Source organism: Saccostrea cucullata, unplaced genomic scaffold, assembly GCF_032062105.1.
Source record: "Saccostrea cucullata isolate Sc308-1 unplaced genomic scaffold, CSIRO_AGI_Scuc_v1 ctg10064, whole genome shotgun sequence".
In the NCBI taxonomy this organism is placed as follows: Eukaryota; Metazoa; Mollusca; class Bivalvia; order Ostreida; family Ostreidae; genus Saccostrea; species Saccostrea cuccullata.
In genome coordinates, this window is record NW_026923438.1 from 2,787 (window position 1) to 21,384 (window position 18,598).

Here is an 18,598-nt window from a genome sequence, read left to right on the forward strand (position 1 = left end):
ATATTCAGAGACATCTCTATATTTAGGCACCTGATACTAAAAATAGAAATGGGAATTCCCCTCATCAATTATCCATACCTGCTAGTGGTATCCAGATCCTGTCATTTACATCTAAAATTTTAAAAAATATTTCCTAATTATGCAGCAACTACATCTAAAAATTGCCTGAAAAGGTGCAATAATCTACATTTTCTCAATTATTCGAGTAATCTATTTTTAGACCATTGTTGCCATTAAATGAGACAAGGGTCCATCATCAATATTGTAGCAATTTTTTAACAAACACATGTACATTTTGAAAGCATATTGTAGAAAGCTTTATATTTGTTAGAACTTTTTATATGAAGCTTCCAATTAGAACAAAAATGCCAATTTTCCTAATATTCAGAGACATCTCTATATATAGCCACCTGTGACTAAAAATAGAAATGGGTATTCCCCTCATCAATTATCCATACCAGTTAGTGGTGTCCAGCTCCTGTCATTAGAATCTCAATTTTTACAACATACGTTCTAATTATGCAGTAATGACAATTAAAACTTTGCCAAAATTTGATTTTTCACATTATTCTTAAATATATCTATTTATACATACATGTTACTAAAAATAGGAGCAAAAGCCCACTTATGTTTTTTCATGAAATGACACTACTTATTCCCAAGTATAATAACACATATAAGGTTTGGGAAATTTCCACGACAATTTTTCTTATTTAGCCTCAAAGATCTCAAAAAATTCCAATTTCCCCATTTTTCAAATTTTTAGAAGCCATGTCAGTTTGCATGACCTTTTTCTTACAGGAAGAATATTTCTAGAATAAACGATTATTTGCTCTGTGTACCTTAAAAGGTCATGTTATCATATGATCTAATGATTTTTGTTAGAGTATATTAGATACCGATAAATATGCATTTACATTTTCTCAATTTTCATGTTTTCATTTGGTCAAAATGGGCCAAAAATGGCCGAATTCAATGGATCCGTCTCCATGGCAACCAAGTGCACGTGTGGAACTTCCGACACCATATTTACTAGTTTTTTACCAAGACCCACCTATGGTAAAAATTTCATCAAAATCCGAGACATGTCGTTTTCCAAGCCCTATAGTAAATTCGTTGGTGCTTACAGAGAATGCGTGTTAAATTGTAGCATACCGAGCAACATTATTTAGGCCTCTATACAGGTATTTAATCTCTTTAGTTAAGGGACTCCGATCCTCAGTCAGGAAGGGCAACTCTTTAATTTAAAAATTTGATTTAAAAATCTTAAAAAAAAAATCAACTTTAAAATGAAATAATTTCTTTCGAGAATAATATACCTCTCAATGTTCTTCAATGTTTTTTGCAGTTCTCGGAAAGGTCTTATCAAAAGTGAAACTTTTTACCCCGTAAATGCATTTTTAAATTACATATATCAAGAATTTGAAGTTCATTTTAAGCTAAAAATAGACAACGATGTTAATTAATAGGAACTGGAATTAGAATTGATTTATGAAGCTTTGAAATGACAGGAAAATCATTATACACTTTGCATGATAAAATGATGGAAGTAAATAAAAGAAATTAAAGTACATTATATGCATAAAAACTATGAAATTTCTTCAAAAGCCTGGATGCTTATAATTTTTATTTTTAAAATGTTTTAATTGGTCAAATTTGAATTGGAAAATGCATAGGTGTTTTTATTTGCAATTCCTGAAAATATATTTGAGATTTGCTAATTTTCTGATATAATATGATTATCTTGAAAGATAAAGTTTGAAGAATTAGAATGGGTAAAAACGCGTTACTTTTAAAAGTCAGGGAAATTTTCATGTTCATTTTAAGTTAGTAAATGCTTGGTATTCCAGAACCATCGGAGTACCTTAAGAACATACACCGTATTGTTTTTTCTGTGAAAACTCTTCCAGAAGACAAAATTAAAAGTTTTATGTTTTTTTTTTACACAGGATGGCAGTATAGTAAAAGAAGGAGATGAAATACTTTTCATGATGTTGTGTACAATCTGTTGGATTCGGATTGACAGTCATCTTTTCAAAGCTTTTTGGCAGTTTAATCTGCCGTATCATTAAATTGTAGTGTCTTAAAATGTTTAACGCTCCTGCTTTCATCAATGATTCAAGAATCTTGTTCACTAACAGTAGTTTCTTATATAACATATTTTTCATATATAAAAGTACATGTACATTCTGATTTTCTTTTTTGTGGTTTTCGAATCTGGTTATTGTAAGCAAAACAATGTATATCAAATATCTCATTTTGTTTAGTTTCAGTACATACATTTATATTCATAAAAAGCAATTTAATAGTCCGAAATATGTACATTAATCATTTGAATTTATTAATGTTAATGAATAATGTGTAATGAAATTTGCAATGTCATTAGACAACATCCTTTCATGATATGATACGTACGCTTGTTGATTAATATCAAATAACCATACTTACATTATTATCAGATGATGTTATATACGTACATTTAATTCTGAAATCTGAATATTGATTTATGACAATCAGCTTCTTTCAGAGTATTTTTCACATGGAGTCTTTTAATATTCCGTGGCTGTTGCTTGTTTGTGTAAAAATATCTATGAATTTTTTTTATTTCTCTAAATTCATTCAATACATAAGCACATGCTCCACGTATACCTTGTTCACATTTTGATTATTCCATAAGAAAACTTTTTGATGAGTCTGTCATCGGTAAACAAGAACATAAAAGTATAAACTTTGATAATCTATACACGATTCCTATTAAAAAGTTTTACAAAGTTATTGCTCATTGTCACACGGAGGCGTTGTCGTTGATCGCCATGACGGCCCTTACTTTTACAGTGTCACAAGAGTGACTGTATATCCTATAGCATAAAAGGTGACGATCACAGTGTTGTCTTTGTGTTTCAATGTAAACATGCTGAGATACGACTACAAATGTATGTTAATTTAGTAATAAATAAATCTGCCGAAAAGATCTACAAGCGTTTTTTTTTTATTTTAATATAAAATTTATTTGATTAGTTTGAGTATGGCTATGCGCCCGTAGTGCTATAATCCAAAAAAAAATTATTTGACGTTTTATAAAATGCTTTATATTCACCTATTGTTTTAATAAATCAAATAAATAAATAGATAAGTAACAACAAAAATTATTTAAAAAACAAAAATAATTTGAAGCAATTGAAAGAATATTTAGTGTTTAACATTTAAGAAACTTTTTAATATCGAGCAAATTTAGATGACCGTTGGGTTATTTGTATATATATTTTTACTACATTGTTATTTTATAGTGGAGTACTGTTAATATTAGAAAATATATATGAAAAAAATTCTCTCAGGTGGTTGTTATCTTATTTTAATACAATTCATATATTGGCCTATTGTATTATATATAGGAACAGCACCGCAGGGCAAGCCTTCCGATTTACACCAGGGCCTACATGTATGTCGTTTAAAATAAAGATTAAAAAAATGCTTCAAATGCATAAAATAAAAATAACGTATTATTTTGTGTACTACGTCATCAGTTACATAAAGTGGTGATATGGATTCACAAAACCACAGTATGGTTATCCTGAAAATCGGATCAAATTCTGTACAAAAAGAAAAAGAAACAACCAGGAAATTACTTGGAGTGTAATAAACGTAATATCATAAGCGCCGGAAACTACTTGATATAGAAATTGAATCATTACAAGTCAGGGGAAGGTGACGTGGTGCTTAAAAAATCAAAGATCTGCTGGACATCATCCTGTATTTATTTTGTAACTATATTGTATACACACGCATTCCTTAATTGTGTAGGAAATTTCCACAAAAAAAATCAACGTGTAAACACTTGGAACGCATTGTCTATAGAAAGAGTGGTTAATTCCGTTGAATGTGAATATGTAGTAGGGAGGGTAGGTTCTACGTTTCACTTATAAAAGGGACTCGACCCTCTATAAAACACGCTCGTGTCTTTCTTTATTTGTCACTACCCAACAATGAATAATTTAAAACGTGCATCGTATGAATGAACTGAAATAAAAACCCTCACAAAAATTTATAAAGAATGATTTGTCAAAGATCCCAGTCGTACACGTTCGCTTATCTAGATTTACTCATGTTCATTTTTCAAAAAGGCTTTACAAGTCACCTGTTATAATCTTACTCTCACCCACTCCTCTCTCTCTCCCTGTTGTGTAAAAGATATATTCTTATATCTTGCAAAATTTGTTTTCTTAAAAAAAAATTGGCGATATCTTATACCGTTAGGCTGGTGTCTTGGTGGGTGTAAAATTTAGCGTTATTTATTTTAATGGACACAGGGTATTGCACATACGTATATGAATATCTGATAGGTTACTTTTGTAGCATATATGTACGTGCATTCAAAAAATTTTTTTAAAAAAACTTACTCTCACCCACCCCTCTCTCTATCCCTGTAGTGTAAAAGATATATTCTTATATCTTGCAAAATTTATTTTCTTGAAAAAATTGGCGCTATCTTATACCGTTAGACAGGTTGTCTTGGTGGGTGTAAAATTTGGCATTATTTATTTTAATGGACACAGGGTATTGCACATACGTATATGAATATCTGATAGGTTACTTTTGTAGCATATATGTATGTGCATTCAAAATAATTTTTAAAAAACTTGAGAAATGCTGGACATTTTAGAAGGCATTCGTTTTGGATAAAATGTTATGTGCTTTGTTATGAAACTTTTATTATTGGTATATAACAGTATTTGAAATGATGACAAAAATTTCTTATATTTTGAAGTGAATATTTTTTTTTAATTTCAGATTTTTATTGTCCAGGTTATACTTGTGTGCATTGCACCTCCAGCTTCAGTGTCACTACGAATACGGTCAAACAAGCCATGCAAGTCAAGTAAGACTCCTGAAAAAAAATAAAAACATTGTGATAAAAATAAAAGGCTATCATTTTAATTCTTATAAATATTTTCCCCCAAAATTTACTGATATACATATAAGAAATTGCATAGGAAATGTAACCAATACAATATTGCTTTATTTGGTTTGTGAACTATGTTTGAAAAAGTGTCTATGTAGCTAATTATAAGAAACGCAAGGTGAAAATTTTTATTTGCATTTTTCCAGTGATTGTAGACTTGTTTTTTTTTTTTAATTCTAGATAACGTAATGTTATTATGTTCTACGGTGCGACCGTTGGGGCGAGCGCAGTTATTTACTATCAAAAACCTTTTCCAAACTTTTACTTGCACTGCCAATCCTCAGTTCATTAAAAAAGAAGAAAAGAATAAAAAGAATTCACTTCCCAGGCATCGGGATCGAGATTCCGAACTTTTCGGAGGTTTCCGACAAAATCGAAAATATTCGAGCCGTTTCAGTTACGAAAGTATGACGTCAAATAAAAAGTCCTGTTGACTCTGAACGCAAACGATACTTTTGTGGCATGGAAATTACATTAAATCGTTGTTTGTATTTTTTTTTCAAGTACGTTGTTTCTATGTTTTAAAGCTACCGTGTTGCTATGCCCCGCAAAGGATTAGTGGGAGTTTAGAATTTTTTCACGCGGTGAGATAAAATTTTCTTGGAACAATGTGCAGATTTCAACCCGAATTTCCTCCGTTCGTACACGTTAGTCTATTGAGCTCACTACAAGAGCGGCGCTTCGCGCCGCCTTGCTGCGCTCGTTAAAATATGTTAGAAGTACGCCCTAATTATTTCTTCTTAATAATTAGCTATGTTGGTAGGGTTCTTGCTCCGTGATGGAAAGGTTGTGAATTCAAAACATTTCCGTGACAGGCGTAAGTCAATAACAAGCTATCTCTGAGAAATCGTGTCCCCCGCTGAAGGCAAAAAAGATAAGCTTGCTCGGATTATCGAAACCCCCTCCCCCTTTCCCCGGATTTGCAGATTTATTGATTTATATGAGAAAAGGAAATATTACGATCAGCTGGGATTTACATTCATATCCAGTTCCCTTAATCAATTCGATATTGTCGACAAAGCAAGGTAAACAATGTCGATAAGATATCGTTTTTACATCGTCTACATTGTCTACATTGTTATTGTTTCTACATGACGACACCGTCAACATCGCAATGTAAACAATGTCGATACGATATCGCGTTTACATTGTCTACATTGTTATTAATTCTACATGACGACATATCATCGACGTCGACATTACAATGCTGACAATGTTGATACGATATCGCGTATACATCGTCCACATTGTTATAATTTTATATGACGACATCGTCAACGTCGACATCGCAATGTAAACAATGTTGATACGATATTGCGTTTACATTGTCTACATTGCTTTTATTTCTACGTTGTATACTGACAATGTTTAAACTATTTCGCATGTACTGTACGGATGACAAACACTGTTTTATAAGGTTGGAAATCAGTTTTTTAGTTCATTTTCAGAATGTAAGAGACATACTTCATACTTGATGTACACTTGATGTGGACTCATAAGAATCAAGAATCATAGATTGCCCTGGTGATAATGTGTAAAAAGTAAACAGATTATACTAGTATTGCCCTATCAATATGAACTGAGCTTGATTTTATGCGTTAAATGCGTTGCCAACGATTTTACAAAGATAAAAAGACAAAAAAGGAAATTTAATGATGACATGATGACGACTCGATATAGGCAAACACGGATACTTAGTATATAAACAAAATAATAATGATAATGCAATGTTCATACAACATCAAGTCAATTACCGAACAACACAGAGATGTCGACGTTGTGAACAATTTAAACAAGATTTTGAAAAAAGGGCAATATTAACACGATGTCGACTCGATATCGACCAACATTGCAATGTCGACGATGTGAACGATGTAAACAAGAATAATAAGAGGGGTAATGTTGACACGATGTCGACTCGATAATTACCAACATAGCAATGTCAACGGTGTGAACGATGTAAACAAGAATAATAAGAGGGGCAATGTTGACACGATGTCGACTCGATAATTACCAACATAGCAATGTCGACGATGTGAACGATGTAAACAGAAAAGGGGGAAGGCAATGTTAACAAGATGTTGACGTTATATTATTAAACATTGTAATATATAGAGAGATAAACAAAGGAATTATTGTCATGTTGAGAAAGTTATGATATTATGAGGACTGGTATTTTTACAGCGATGTCGACAATATCAAAAAAAAAAAAAACATCGTGCACTGGACATACCTCGGGATTTAACCGGGGGTCTATTGCAAGTATTTCAGTTAATTTTTTTTCTATAACTCTTCCAGCAGTTATCAATTGTTTTCTTGTTTTGTTTGCTAGTTGAGTTAAATTATCTTTTGATTTAAATTGTTTCCCTTTTGTTAAATGATTTTCTACCTTGCTTTTTTACATTCCCGAGTAAACCAGGGTTTGTTACACTCTTAATTGTCCATTATTTGGTAACATCATCCATGCAAATACTTTCAGTCTATCTAGATCTTTTTCTATTGCTAATTGAAAGTCGCTTCACGAAAAATCGTCTGCTTTCTCCGCACATCATATTTTTACATCTGTTGATTTCTGTTACAATTAGTGAACGAAATGAATTTGAAATGTATACATCTGAAAAAAGGCTACAAAAGTCAATGATTTCAAAATTTTAAATAATTTCAGAACTGTTTTGCACTGGCTACCACATAATTAATTGTTTTTGCAGAATTCAACAAATTTATATCCAAAATCATTTACGGTACAATCTTGAACTCTTTCTAAAGGAATCTGATAATCATCATATATTGAACAACGAAGTGCAATCTCTGACTGAATCTGGAAACGAGTTTACTTGTTTCAAAACGTCGTCAGAGATATATAATAGTCTTGTAATTTACAAACTCTGGCATTTAAATCTCCGAATAAACATACATATTTACAGTTGTTTGCCATATGTTTAAAATTTCTTGCTCGACTTCTAAAAAAACAATCAAGAGAAGAATATTTACTCCCTTCTGGTCGAATGTAAACAACCCCACATACAACGTCTTCATAAGTATTAAGTAGTTATTTTTTAACCGAAAAATAAATTTACAATCCCTTTTCAAAATATTTACATGCTATAATATCATCTGGTACTGCTATATAACTAACCCACAAAATCTCCTATTTGATAATTTGTCTATTTTTCGTAAAGATTGTGTAGCCGGTTATGTGTATATTGTCCGAATCATCAGTTTTAGTTTCCTAAAGACCAATTATTTCTTACTTAGAAATGAAATCGTAAAACTTTCTCTGAATAAATAACGCGTTGTTTTAGACCACATACGTACATTTAAAGAGAGAAATTTCAATGGACTTCCCCTGTCCGTTTGTTTTCATTTCCTATGTATGGTCAGGAAAAGATCCCTTTCATGCACTGTCCTTTAAATTCCTTGAGGTCGGTATTTTTGCAGTATGCTCTGTTGTTCACTCGGTTGATCATTTGAGGTCGAATTCCAGGTGAGTAACAATTGTACAGGTGCTCTGGGCGCAGATCCACATGTTGGTACGCCATAGGGAGTTGAGATAAAAATAACATCATTGCATAGCCTTAAAGTTTTCTTCAGCATGGAAAAGAAAGTTTAAAAATAGACTGATTTTTGTATTTATTACCTTTGAACTTTTGACCTTAAAATCAATTGGGATCTTTACTAGGCTACTATCATTGTGTATAATTTCATTGCAATGTTCAACGGCTTCTCGAGATATTGCATGCAAACGGAAACGTTACAGACATACAGCGCTATACACGGACGGATAGTTAGACGGAGGGACACACAAATTGAAATTCATATCCCAAACTTTCAGCGGGGGACAAAAAATGTAGAATCTGTTACTTCACCAAGCGCTCGGCACATTTATCCCAGATAGCAAGCCAACATTGGCAAAAGGTTGTATGGTTGGCGTTGGGGGAACAACGTTGGGCCAACGTTGGACCAATGTCGCCATGCCAACCTTCTCGACCATGACAGAATTCCTTTGTTGGCCCAACGTTGGTCCAACGTTAGCAACTTCCATTCACTTTAGTTCCCAAGGAAGGAGGGATGTTGATGTTGGCCCAACGTTGGCACACTGTTTGTAATACACTCTTAAAGAAAGTGTCTTTTAAAGTTGGTAGTAGTATGTTGGCCCAACGTTGGCCCGATGTTTGTAATACACCCTTAAAGAAAGTATCTTTTAAAGTTGGTAGTAGTATGTTGGCCCAACGTTGGCCCATTGTTTGTAATACACTCTTAAAGAAAGTGTCTTTTAAAGTTGGTAGTAGTATGTTGGCCCAACGTTGGCCCGATGTTTGTAATACACCCTTAAAGAAAGTGTCTTTTAAAGTTGGTAGTAGTATGTTGGCCCAACGTTGGCCCGATGTTTGTAATACACCCTTAAAGAAAGTGTCTCTTAAAGTTGGTAGTAGTATGTTGGCCCAACGTTGGCCCGATGTTTGTTATACACCCATAAAGAATGCGTCTTATCAAGTTGATAGTAGTACATGTATGTTGGGCTAACGTTGGCCAAATGGGACAACGCTGGCCCAATTATTATACTGCCAACTAAAGATGGTGTCAATTTTAGCTGCTGAGCTGACATTATATGTCCATGCTTTTAATTGGATGACTGTTTTTGTCTAGATCTGATATATTCAACATTTCAAATTTTAACTTAAGTGATCACAGCACCAAAGAGTGTTTTATTATATTTTTTGAATTGTGCACATGCATGATTATTTTTTCATGAGCGTTGTATTCATGTGAATTAAGAGAAGACTGAATACATTCTCAGGAACAGGATGTGAATGAAGCCTACATATACATAAATCAAAATGACACAGCTTTATAATTAAATTGAAACAAAAGTTAGGCGTTCGCTTTCACGTGACCAATTGTGGAGTGAGCTGTCAGATTCAATTGCTCACAAGTGGTGATAATGCAGGGCAAGCAAGAAGAAGTGAAAGAAACACGCACGCTAACTCTCGATTCCCGCCTACATTTTGGAACCATTTAATTCAATATGAATAGCAATTTGGTCATAAAACCTTTGTTTAACACAAAGAACAGTTCAATGGTAATTGATAAATCGTCTTAATACCAGCGCTAAACAGTAGATTTTCCATAAATCCAGCTCTTGAAAAAAGGGGGGTAGACGATATTTTCCATTGAAATCGGAGTTTCAAGCATCACCGTATTTTGAAATACTCTTGGATATGATTAAATGTTCCTTATATTTTTTCTTATGTTTTAGGCAAATTAATAAAACATAAATATTTCAATAGAATATAATGTTTCAGTTGTATATCGCTTTAAAATTGGTGGAAAATAAGCATTTTTATCGTTTTTTGTCAATAAACATATATTCCCCCCCCCCCCCCGTGTCACACAAAAAGCTTTGGTATGAATTTGTGAAATACCATTCCATATTACCTGTAAAAAGGAATTTTTGTGACACGGGGGGGAAAGATGTTTTAAAAATATTTTCCGTTTTCCATTGATTTCTATAGTGAAAAACACAAGTTTTACCAAAATTTTAGAGTTATCTCTCTTAGTTTTCCCAAATAAGTAATGTTTTATGAAAATTCATATAATTCTCTATAAAAAATATTAAAAATTCATCGAATATGTTAACTTTTGAAAATTGACTTGGAGGTAGGCGGGAGAACAATACTATCGTTCGCAGTTCTTTAACTTTGTGTATTATACACTTGCTATACAGCTGCATTTAGAAGCGATGTAAGTATATTTATTCTTATTTATTCAGGTTAACTGTTAAAATTAATTCGGAATTCATTCTTGTCATGTTTTTGCACACGAGTACTGTAAGTTAAGGTTAAATAACATCTTTTTAAGTTGTTTCTATCTATCTAATTCTTAACTGTCTATTACAGACACGATTGTAACAAAGAAATTCAGTCAGAGACTGCAAGGAAAACAAATGTTGTGGCGGTACATGTAAATAACAATGAAATCGAAGACCATGCATAAAGAAGTGTATAAAGTATGAGTCCGTATGACAATTGCAAAGATCAAGATGAAGAAAACGGGAGGGGACGAAGGGACGGAAAAAGCGCGGGAATACACCAAAAGGACTATAATAAAGGAAGTGAGCCCTGATTAAGAACTTTTAATTGATAATTTCTCATAATTTACCTCTATTGTCTATTTTAAAATTTATTTTGTAAATTATGATTGAATTGACGTATATAAAATATTATCACAGTGAATCATTAGTAATGTTTTCATTGAACATGTCCATGTATGCATTATGAATGCAGATTAAATTGTGTATTAATCATTTTAAACAGTCATAAAATATGTTTATGTAAAGAATCACTTAACCAATTGCAAATGTTTCTATGTAATAACTACGTTGACCCAACAATTTGCCATCTGACTTTGTTAAAAAAAAAGGTCAACATTGGGCCAACCTAACCAACCAGTTGTTAAGGTTGGCTGTTAGTTGGCATACACTAATAACTACGTTGGCCCAACAATATGCCATCTGACATTTCAACAAAGGGTCAACGTTGGGCCAACCTAACCAACCAGTTATTAAGGTTGGCTGTTAGTTGTCATACAATTATACCTACGTTGGCCCAACAATATGCCAATATGTTGGACCAACGTTGGGCCGATTAGCAAAATTACCGTGGGCCAACGTAAGGTTACCAACAGTGGGCCAACGTTGGAAAAAAAATTGGGCCAACGTTGGCCCAACTATGTCTTGCTATCTGGGTATGTGATAAGTTTCGGATCTTTTTGATGGAACACTGGAAATCTTATGTCACGACAGGCGGCGTTGTACAACTCCAAATTCTAAGATTTATCCTTCTCGATTAGGACTAGGGAAAATTAATTAGCAAAAGCTAAAAATATCTACAGTCAACAAAAGATGTTTAAAAACAATTGAATGAAACTGTATATTTGAAAAATAAAATAAAAGCCTACAGTTTTCCTATCCCCTAATTTCTAAGATAACCCTCATGTTAAAATAAATGCTAATTAAATGATACCTGCTTCTCAAATTAAGTTTGGTTTTCGATGTATCATAAATCTTTTAACTGTACAATAAATTGAAAATCTCCTTAACTATAAAAAAATGATTTCATCTATAACTGAAATGTACTCTTTATTTGTTTTAATGAGTTGAAATTCGAATGATTGAAAAAAGATCCTGTGATACATAAAAGAATTCTTCGTATTTGAATATGTTTCCTTAGTGAAGGTGTGTGAGAATAATGATTGTCAGAGTGGGACCTGTAAAGTGGACAGGTGTAACAAACGAGGGTACAGGTGCAGCTGTTTTCCTGGTTATAGCGGGGACAATTGTGAAGGTAAACAGCCTTTAGTTCTTATCAAATAACATGACTCTAGATAAAGAGCATTTTACAGTACAAATTGTTTTTATACGTTACAGACTACTAGTATCCTTATCCTGTCAATAAGTTGTTATACAAGTATTTATTTACCTGGCTGTGACGGTGCATGTTATCGTCTCGTATATATTGACGGCGACAATATCAACTTTCAAACACCTCTATATTACCGTCCACGGTACATTTTGTACCCAGCTGAAAAGATAAACATGTACATATTGTCGCTGGCGACATTATGTTACCTATGTTCAATATAAATAATGTCCCCGGAAAATTATAAATAAAAAAATTAAAATCATTTTTTGTAGTTTTAAATCTTATTAATTGCTATGTTAATTACATGAACGCCTCTTGAAAGCCAACTAATGCAACGCGATTGTAACGGCATAATTGTTGCATTTAAGTTTGCCTTCGGTGACCATGGATATATACCTATACTCAATGCACATATTGTATGTACAGTGAAGGTAAGTACATTTTGTTGCCGACGACAATATGCCAATCAACTCGTAAAAGCTATTTTTCATTCTGCTTAGTGACCAACCAACTCAATGGCCATTTTCTGAGCACCCGAGTATATAAGTTTTGTGGTAAACTTTTAGTATACATATTATGTACTCATTTAGCCAAACCTTATTGGAATGAAATATGACAATATTACAGATATTGTAAATGTTTTATTTTAATTTTAAATGTATTTTTTGGTTATTAGATTTATTAATTATATGAAAATGATTCCATTCCAATTATCCACTCCCTTTACCCAATTGCTTTTCACGCCTGTTATTTTTTAATGTAATTTCTTTCCTTTGTACAAAACACATATGTGTACATGTGTAGTCATGTTTACATGTGTATGCATCACGCAGTTACCTTTCTTGTTAAGTAGGATTAACGTTTCAACAGATGTTTAAAATATGCAAATATTAAATAGGTCTATCTCATAATATTCTCTGTATTTATATGCCACAATTATTTTCTTAAACAGTTTTTCCATTATCTTTTACGTTATCAAGTGTTGCCATCTTCGTGTGTTTTGTTTACCACTTTCTCATTCCAATTGCACTGGGAAAAAAATTAGAGACCTGAAACTTTCCAAATGACGACATGATAGTGAGTGCATTAAAATAAAATAACTGTTTTCCTTAATCATATCTATACAATACTGCTATTTTGAAATAATATTGGCGTATTCTTTAATGAAGTCTGCATTATTTACCCTGTGCCTTAGAAATGTACCTTGAAAAAATTCAAGTATTTTAAATTTCTATTTTAATCTGAATTTTTTACCAAAAGAATCGTTGTATTTCAATATAAATTATATTCATCAGCTTAAAATTTCAGATTGGAACACACATTTATCGATCACAACGCTTTTTCGATGTTTTTTTTGCAGAAAACCCTTGTATGGGTCATTGCTATGATAATGAAATAATTTAGTAGCTTACAGTCATGAGTTTATAAAATCACGAACCTCACAGAACCTTTGTCTTTCGTCGAGGGCAGTAATAGAATTTTAAACAACTTCATTTTAAATTATAATCATCAGCTTAATTGACAGTTATGATAGTAAGGATTCAAACCTGCATCGCTAATCAATGGCCGTGACGGTGCATGTTATCTTTTTGTACATATTGTCGGCGACAATATCTACTTTTACTGCATACACCTGTGTAGTACCGTTTATTGGTACATATTGTAGCCGGCTGAAAGGTACCACATGTACAAAGCATCACTGGCAATATTTACTCACATATTTTCAATATCCATAGTATTGCCTTTGATACTGGAATTTGTTGTCGATGTTCTTTTTTAGATTTGTAAATTTAATTGATGTGTTAACTACACTTATGACTCTTGAACGCAAATTCATGCATTCAGTTGTGACGGCACAATTGTCGTTGAATTCATATGGACTTCGGTGACCATGTTTACCTATACCCACTGTACATAGTGTATGTGCATTGTGGGTAGGTACATGTTGTCGACGACGATAATGTGCCAAATGACTTTTATAGGCCGTATTCCATTCTGATTAGTGACCAACCCACTCAACGGCCATTTTCTGAGTACCAGAGTATATATTGAAGGGAATTACCCCAAAATTCTATTTATTTTGCTAAAATTATTCTTATTCTGCTGACATATTTATTCTTTCTTATCATTATTAATTTATGTCTCTTCATTGGTTTCATTTTTGTTTCAATTACGTTTCACTTTTGTAAGTTCAGAATATCATATTGGAGCAATTATTCCGATTAAAAAGCTTTGTCGATGACTGTCGGTCAACCCTGGTTCATGTAATATAACAGGCATTGATGGTGATTGGAGCTTATGGGGGGACTGGTCATCCTGCACTAAAACCTGTGGTAGTGGAATTAGGACTAGAAGCAGGAGTTGTAACAATCCTTCCCCACAAGGCGGAGGGAGGGGCTGCAGTGGAACATCGGAATATTCCGCAAGCTGTAATACACAGACGTGCTCAGGTAATTTAAAGAAATAATGATCTTAGAATTGGAACAAGATAATGATTTTAAATAAAACACATGCTGAGCGATCAAGGACCTTAAAGCATTAGATATGGGAACAGAAATTAACACCCCATGCCGACCGGTCACATCCACCGTGTGTTCCTTGTCATGATTGGGAACTAACAGAAAAAAAATCGTCGTCTATTCATTGTGTAAGTAATGAAGTAACAATTATTATGGAAAAAACATCAGTAAGCATTTGACTCAGTGAAAAATTGTATTTGCTTAAAAGGTCATTAATAAACTGCATGCATTTTACAGCAAGATTATGTCTTTTCTGCTGATTTATCACTTACTATGTGTATTATTAGTCTTCCTTTCAAAAAATGACGTTTTATTGTTTACAGTAAATGTCAAGTACTTGAACGTACATATTTCCAAGGTTTTTAAACTCTTACTATGAGTGTTTGTTTTTATTTACTATATGTTTTCTTTCGGTTTGTGGAATGTAAATTATTCATTTGTTTTTAATCCATTTTCATTGTTACTTTCATATATCTGTATGCACTCACTAATTTTTGACACCAAGACTTATCTCATCTAAGATAATTTTTTGTTATTATAACATTCTCGTAAGGATAGTTTAAGCTGTTTTTACCGTGCATTAATGCTGAGATTTCAAATGTGTGTGTATTTTGTTAATTGTTAAGCTTCAGATTAAAACCTATTATTTTCATTCCATGTTAATTGATTTCATTTTTTTTATTTAGCCTTAACGAAGTTTTGCACAAATCGACGATTAAAATTTTTTATTGTTCATTTTGACAATATCATAACGTACTAGATATTTTCATTTTAACATATATTCATTTAGAGATATACATCATTTATTGAAATCTGCTTTTAACCGAATTTTAGCTATATGTCGTATGATTACAGCGATTGATGGTGGTTGGAGCTTATGGGGGGCCTGGACATCCTGCACTAAAACCTGTGATTCCGGGTGGAGTACTAGATTCAGAGCATGTACCAGCCCTCCCCCACAAAATGGAGGGGCCCCCTGTAGTGGAGGATCGATGCAGAGTGTAATCTGTAATATCCAAGGATGCACAGGTTATTCACAGAAATAATTATCCTTGACTTTTAACTAGGGAATAATCTTTTACATTTCAATTTTTTGACAAAGAGTGACATTCAGTTGACATTTACGAAAAAACATGTTTTGCTTTTAACATTATATTTTTTCCATTCGGACATTGTTTCAAAAATTCAAATATAAAATGTAGTATTTTGAAGACGTGGGACGGAGAAAATATATATATTGAGAAGTGATATATATCAAATAAATATACTTAACCACAAAACATTTAGAAAAAAATGATATCACATAAATTAAATGAAATCTTAGAATGTCCTTACAAGCTTCTACGATAACCCCCCAGATAGAGGAGAAAAAAATATATGTTATCATGAAAAAAAAATTGTATACATGTGCATTTAAAATCTATTAAGTACCTGTATACTTCATTCAGCGCCTCTTAAGAACATACATCGTATCATTTTTTTCTGTGAAAACTCCTCCAGAAAACATAATTAAAAGTTTTATTTTTTTTATACAGGATGAATTTATGGTAGAAAAAAGAGTCGAAATACTTTGATGATTCTGAGTATTCCCTTTTGGATTTGGATTGACAGCCATATTTTCAGAGCTTTTGGACAGTTTTATCTGGCGTATAACTGCGTTGAACTTCTAAAGTTTTGTGAAAATCCTGCTTTAATCAAGGATTCAAGAGAATCTTGTTCAATAAAAGTTGTTTATTGTATCATATACATGATTTACTTGTATTGTGATACATTTAAGTTAAAATTTTTATATATGAATTTGCAATGTGGCAATAGTAAGCAAATAAATTTATTATACAGCTGTATCTATCATCTCATTTTGTTTAGTTTCGGTATATACCTATATTCACATAAAAAGCAATTCAAAAACCAGAATATGTTCATTAATTATTTGATTTCAAGAATTTTGAACATTGCAATGTCATCAATTAACAATCATCAACGATTTTTTTTCCTAAATTGATCAGTATCCTTGTTGATAAATATAAAGTGACGATATATTTAATCACATGAAGTTCTGTACATTACCCTGGAATCTTTATCTTGATTAATGGCAATCCACTTCTCTCAGAATATTTTCTCCCATTGAATCTTTTTTTTTTTACATTTCCTTGTTTTTGCTTGTTTGCGAAAATGTACCTCTGATTAAAAAACTTCTATGACGTCACCCATTGTTATTAGTATACGTTTATTTTACCGATTCAACCAGCACTAGTTGGATATTTGAAGATCCAACCGGCCATTAGTTGGATATTCAAAATATCCAACTGGCCATCAGTTGGATATTCAAAATATCCAACTGCCTATATCGGTTGGATATTTTAATACCCAACTTGAGGTGCAGAAAACATAAAACAATAAACAAAAGAAATAAAGAAATTTTAAAATGTATTTCCAATTGTGAAAAATAAAATAATAACTCCAAATTTTTCACACCATTAGAGTTAATTTCCCGTGCACACGGAATTACCGTAATTACTTCGCATTTATCACATTTATTGCGTTTCAAATGCACTTCCAATGCTCACAGAAATGATAATTCCTCCGAATTTTACACACTTATAGAAATGTTTTCGGTCTTAAATTTTAAAAGCATCACTTTTTGACACATACAGCAAAACTCGGTTAGTACGAATACGGATATAGCGAATTTACGGATATAGCGGTCATTTTGGATCCCCAGCTATATAAATTTGGTGAATTTCTTATATGGTTATAACGAATTACGGATATAGCGAAGTGATTTCAGAGGTCCCAACGACTTCGTTATAACCGAGTTTTACTGTACATACATTTTCACTTTGAATCTTAAACTGCGTCACTTCTTAAATTGCTAAATATTATTTTAGGGTCCGTTATCAGTAAATCTCTTCAGATTATCCGAGATTCATCTCTGTTTCATTCTTTTCCAGCGTACTTCCCAAAAGAACTTAAATAATTGACAGCCCATCTATTTCTCGACACCATTTTTATTGCAGATCTTGATATGGAATTTTTTTTACAGCAGGTTCAGCATAACACCGCCAATCTTTTTATCTGTTTAAGCACTATTACCAGTATTTTCCAAATGGAACTCCATAAGAATTCAGCATTTTTCCTCAACAAACCATCATCTTATGATGTGTAATGACAAATTCCCAACCTTTTATTAAAATTCTGTAGTTTTCTTCAGCTTTCAGGTCAAAGGTATTCAAAACACTGTATGAACCTGTCTAATCTACATTGGTCTTCGTCTGATTTCATGACTGTTCAGTCCAATGAAAAGGACTGAAATGAAATCAGCACCATGTAGTTTCATGCTCACTAGTCCATGAATAAAAGGGGTGTTCGATTAGGCTATTGTTTAGTGTCACGGTTGGATATTAAAATGGGCTACATTCTATTGTATTACATCAAGTTGGATATTTGAATGGGTAAATGTTTCTTTGGGGCCCAAAGTAGGGAATTTTTTTAAGTAAGATAAATAACTCGATGTCGTTGAATAGTTTAGAGAAAACATCCTCTCCTCGGGCCTTCGGCCCTCGGAGAGAATGTTTTCTCTAAACTATTCAACACCATCTCGTTATTTATCCATTACATATTTTTAAGTAACAAAACTTTTATCTTCTCAAAAGAAATTAGTTCATATGTCCGTGAATCGCATCACCGAAAACGTCATG

General features: G+C 32.6%; 1 protein-coding gene across 1 annotated transcript; it reads left to right on the top strand.

Moving 5' to 3' along the window:
• Positions 1–4,786: 4,786 nt before the first annotated feature.
• Positions 4,787–15,924, top strand: LOC134264019 (uncharacterized). The gene is made up of 4 exons (XM_062746316.1): positions 4,787–4,876; positions 12,190–12,303; positions 14,658–14,831; positions 15,756–15,924. Exons 2-4 carry the CDS (start codon positions 12,208–12,210, stop codon positions 15,903–15,905), a joined length of 420 nt encoding a protein of 139 aa, XP_062602300.1. The 5' UTR covers positions 4,787–4,876; positions 12,190–12,207; the 3' UTR covers positions 15,906–15,924.
• Positions 15,925–18,598: the final 2,674 nt, after the last annotated feature.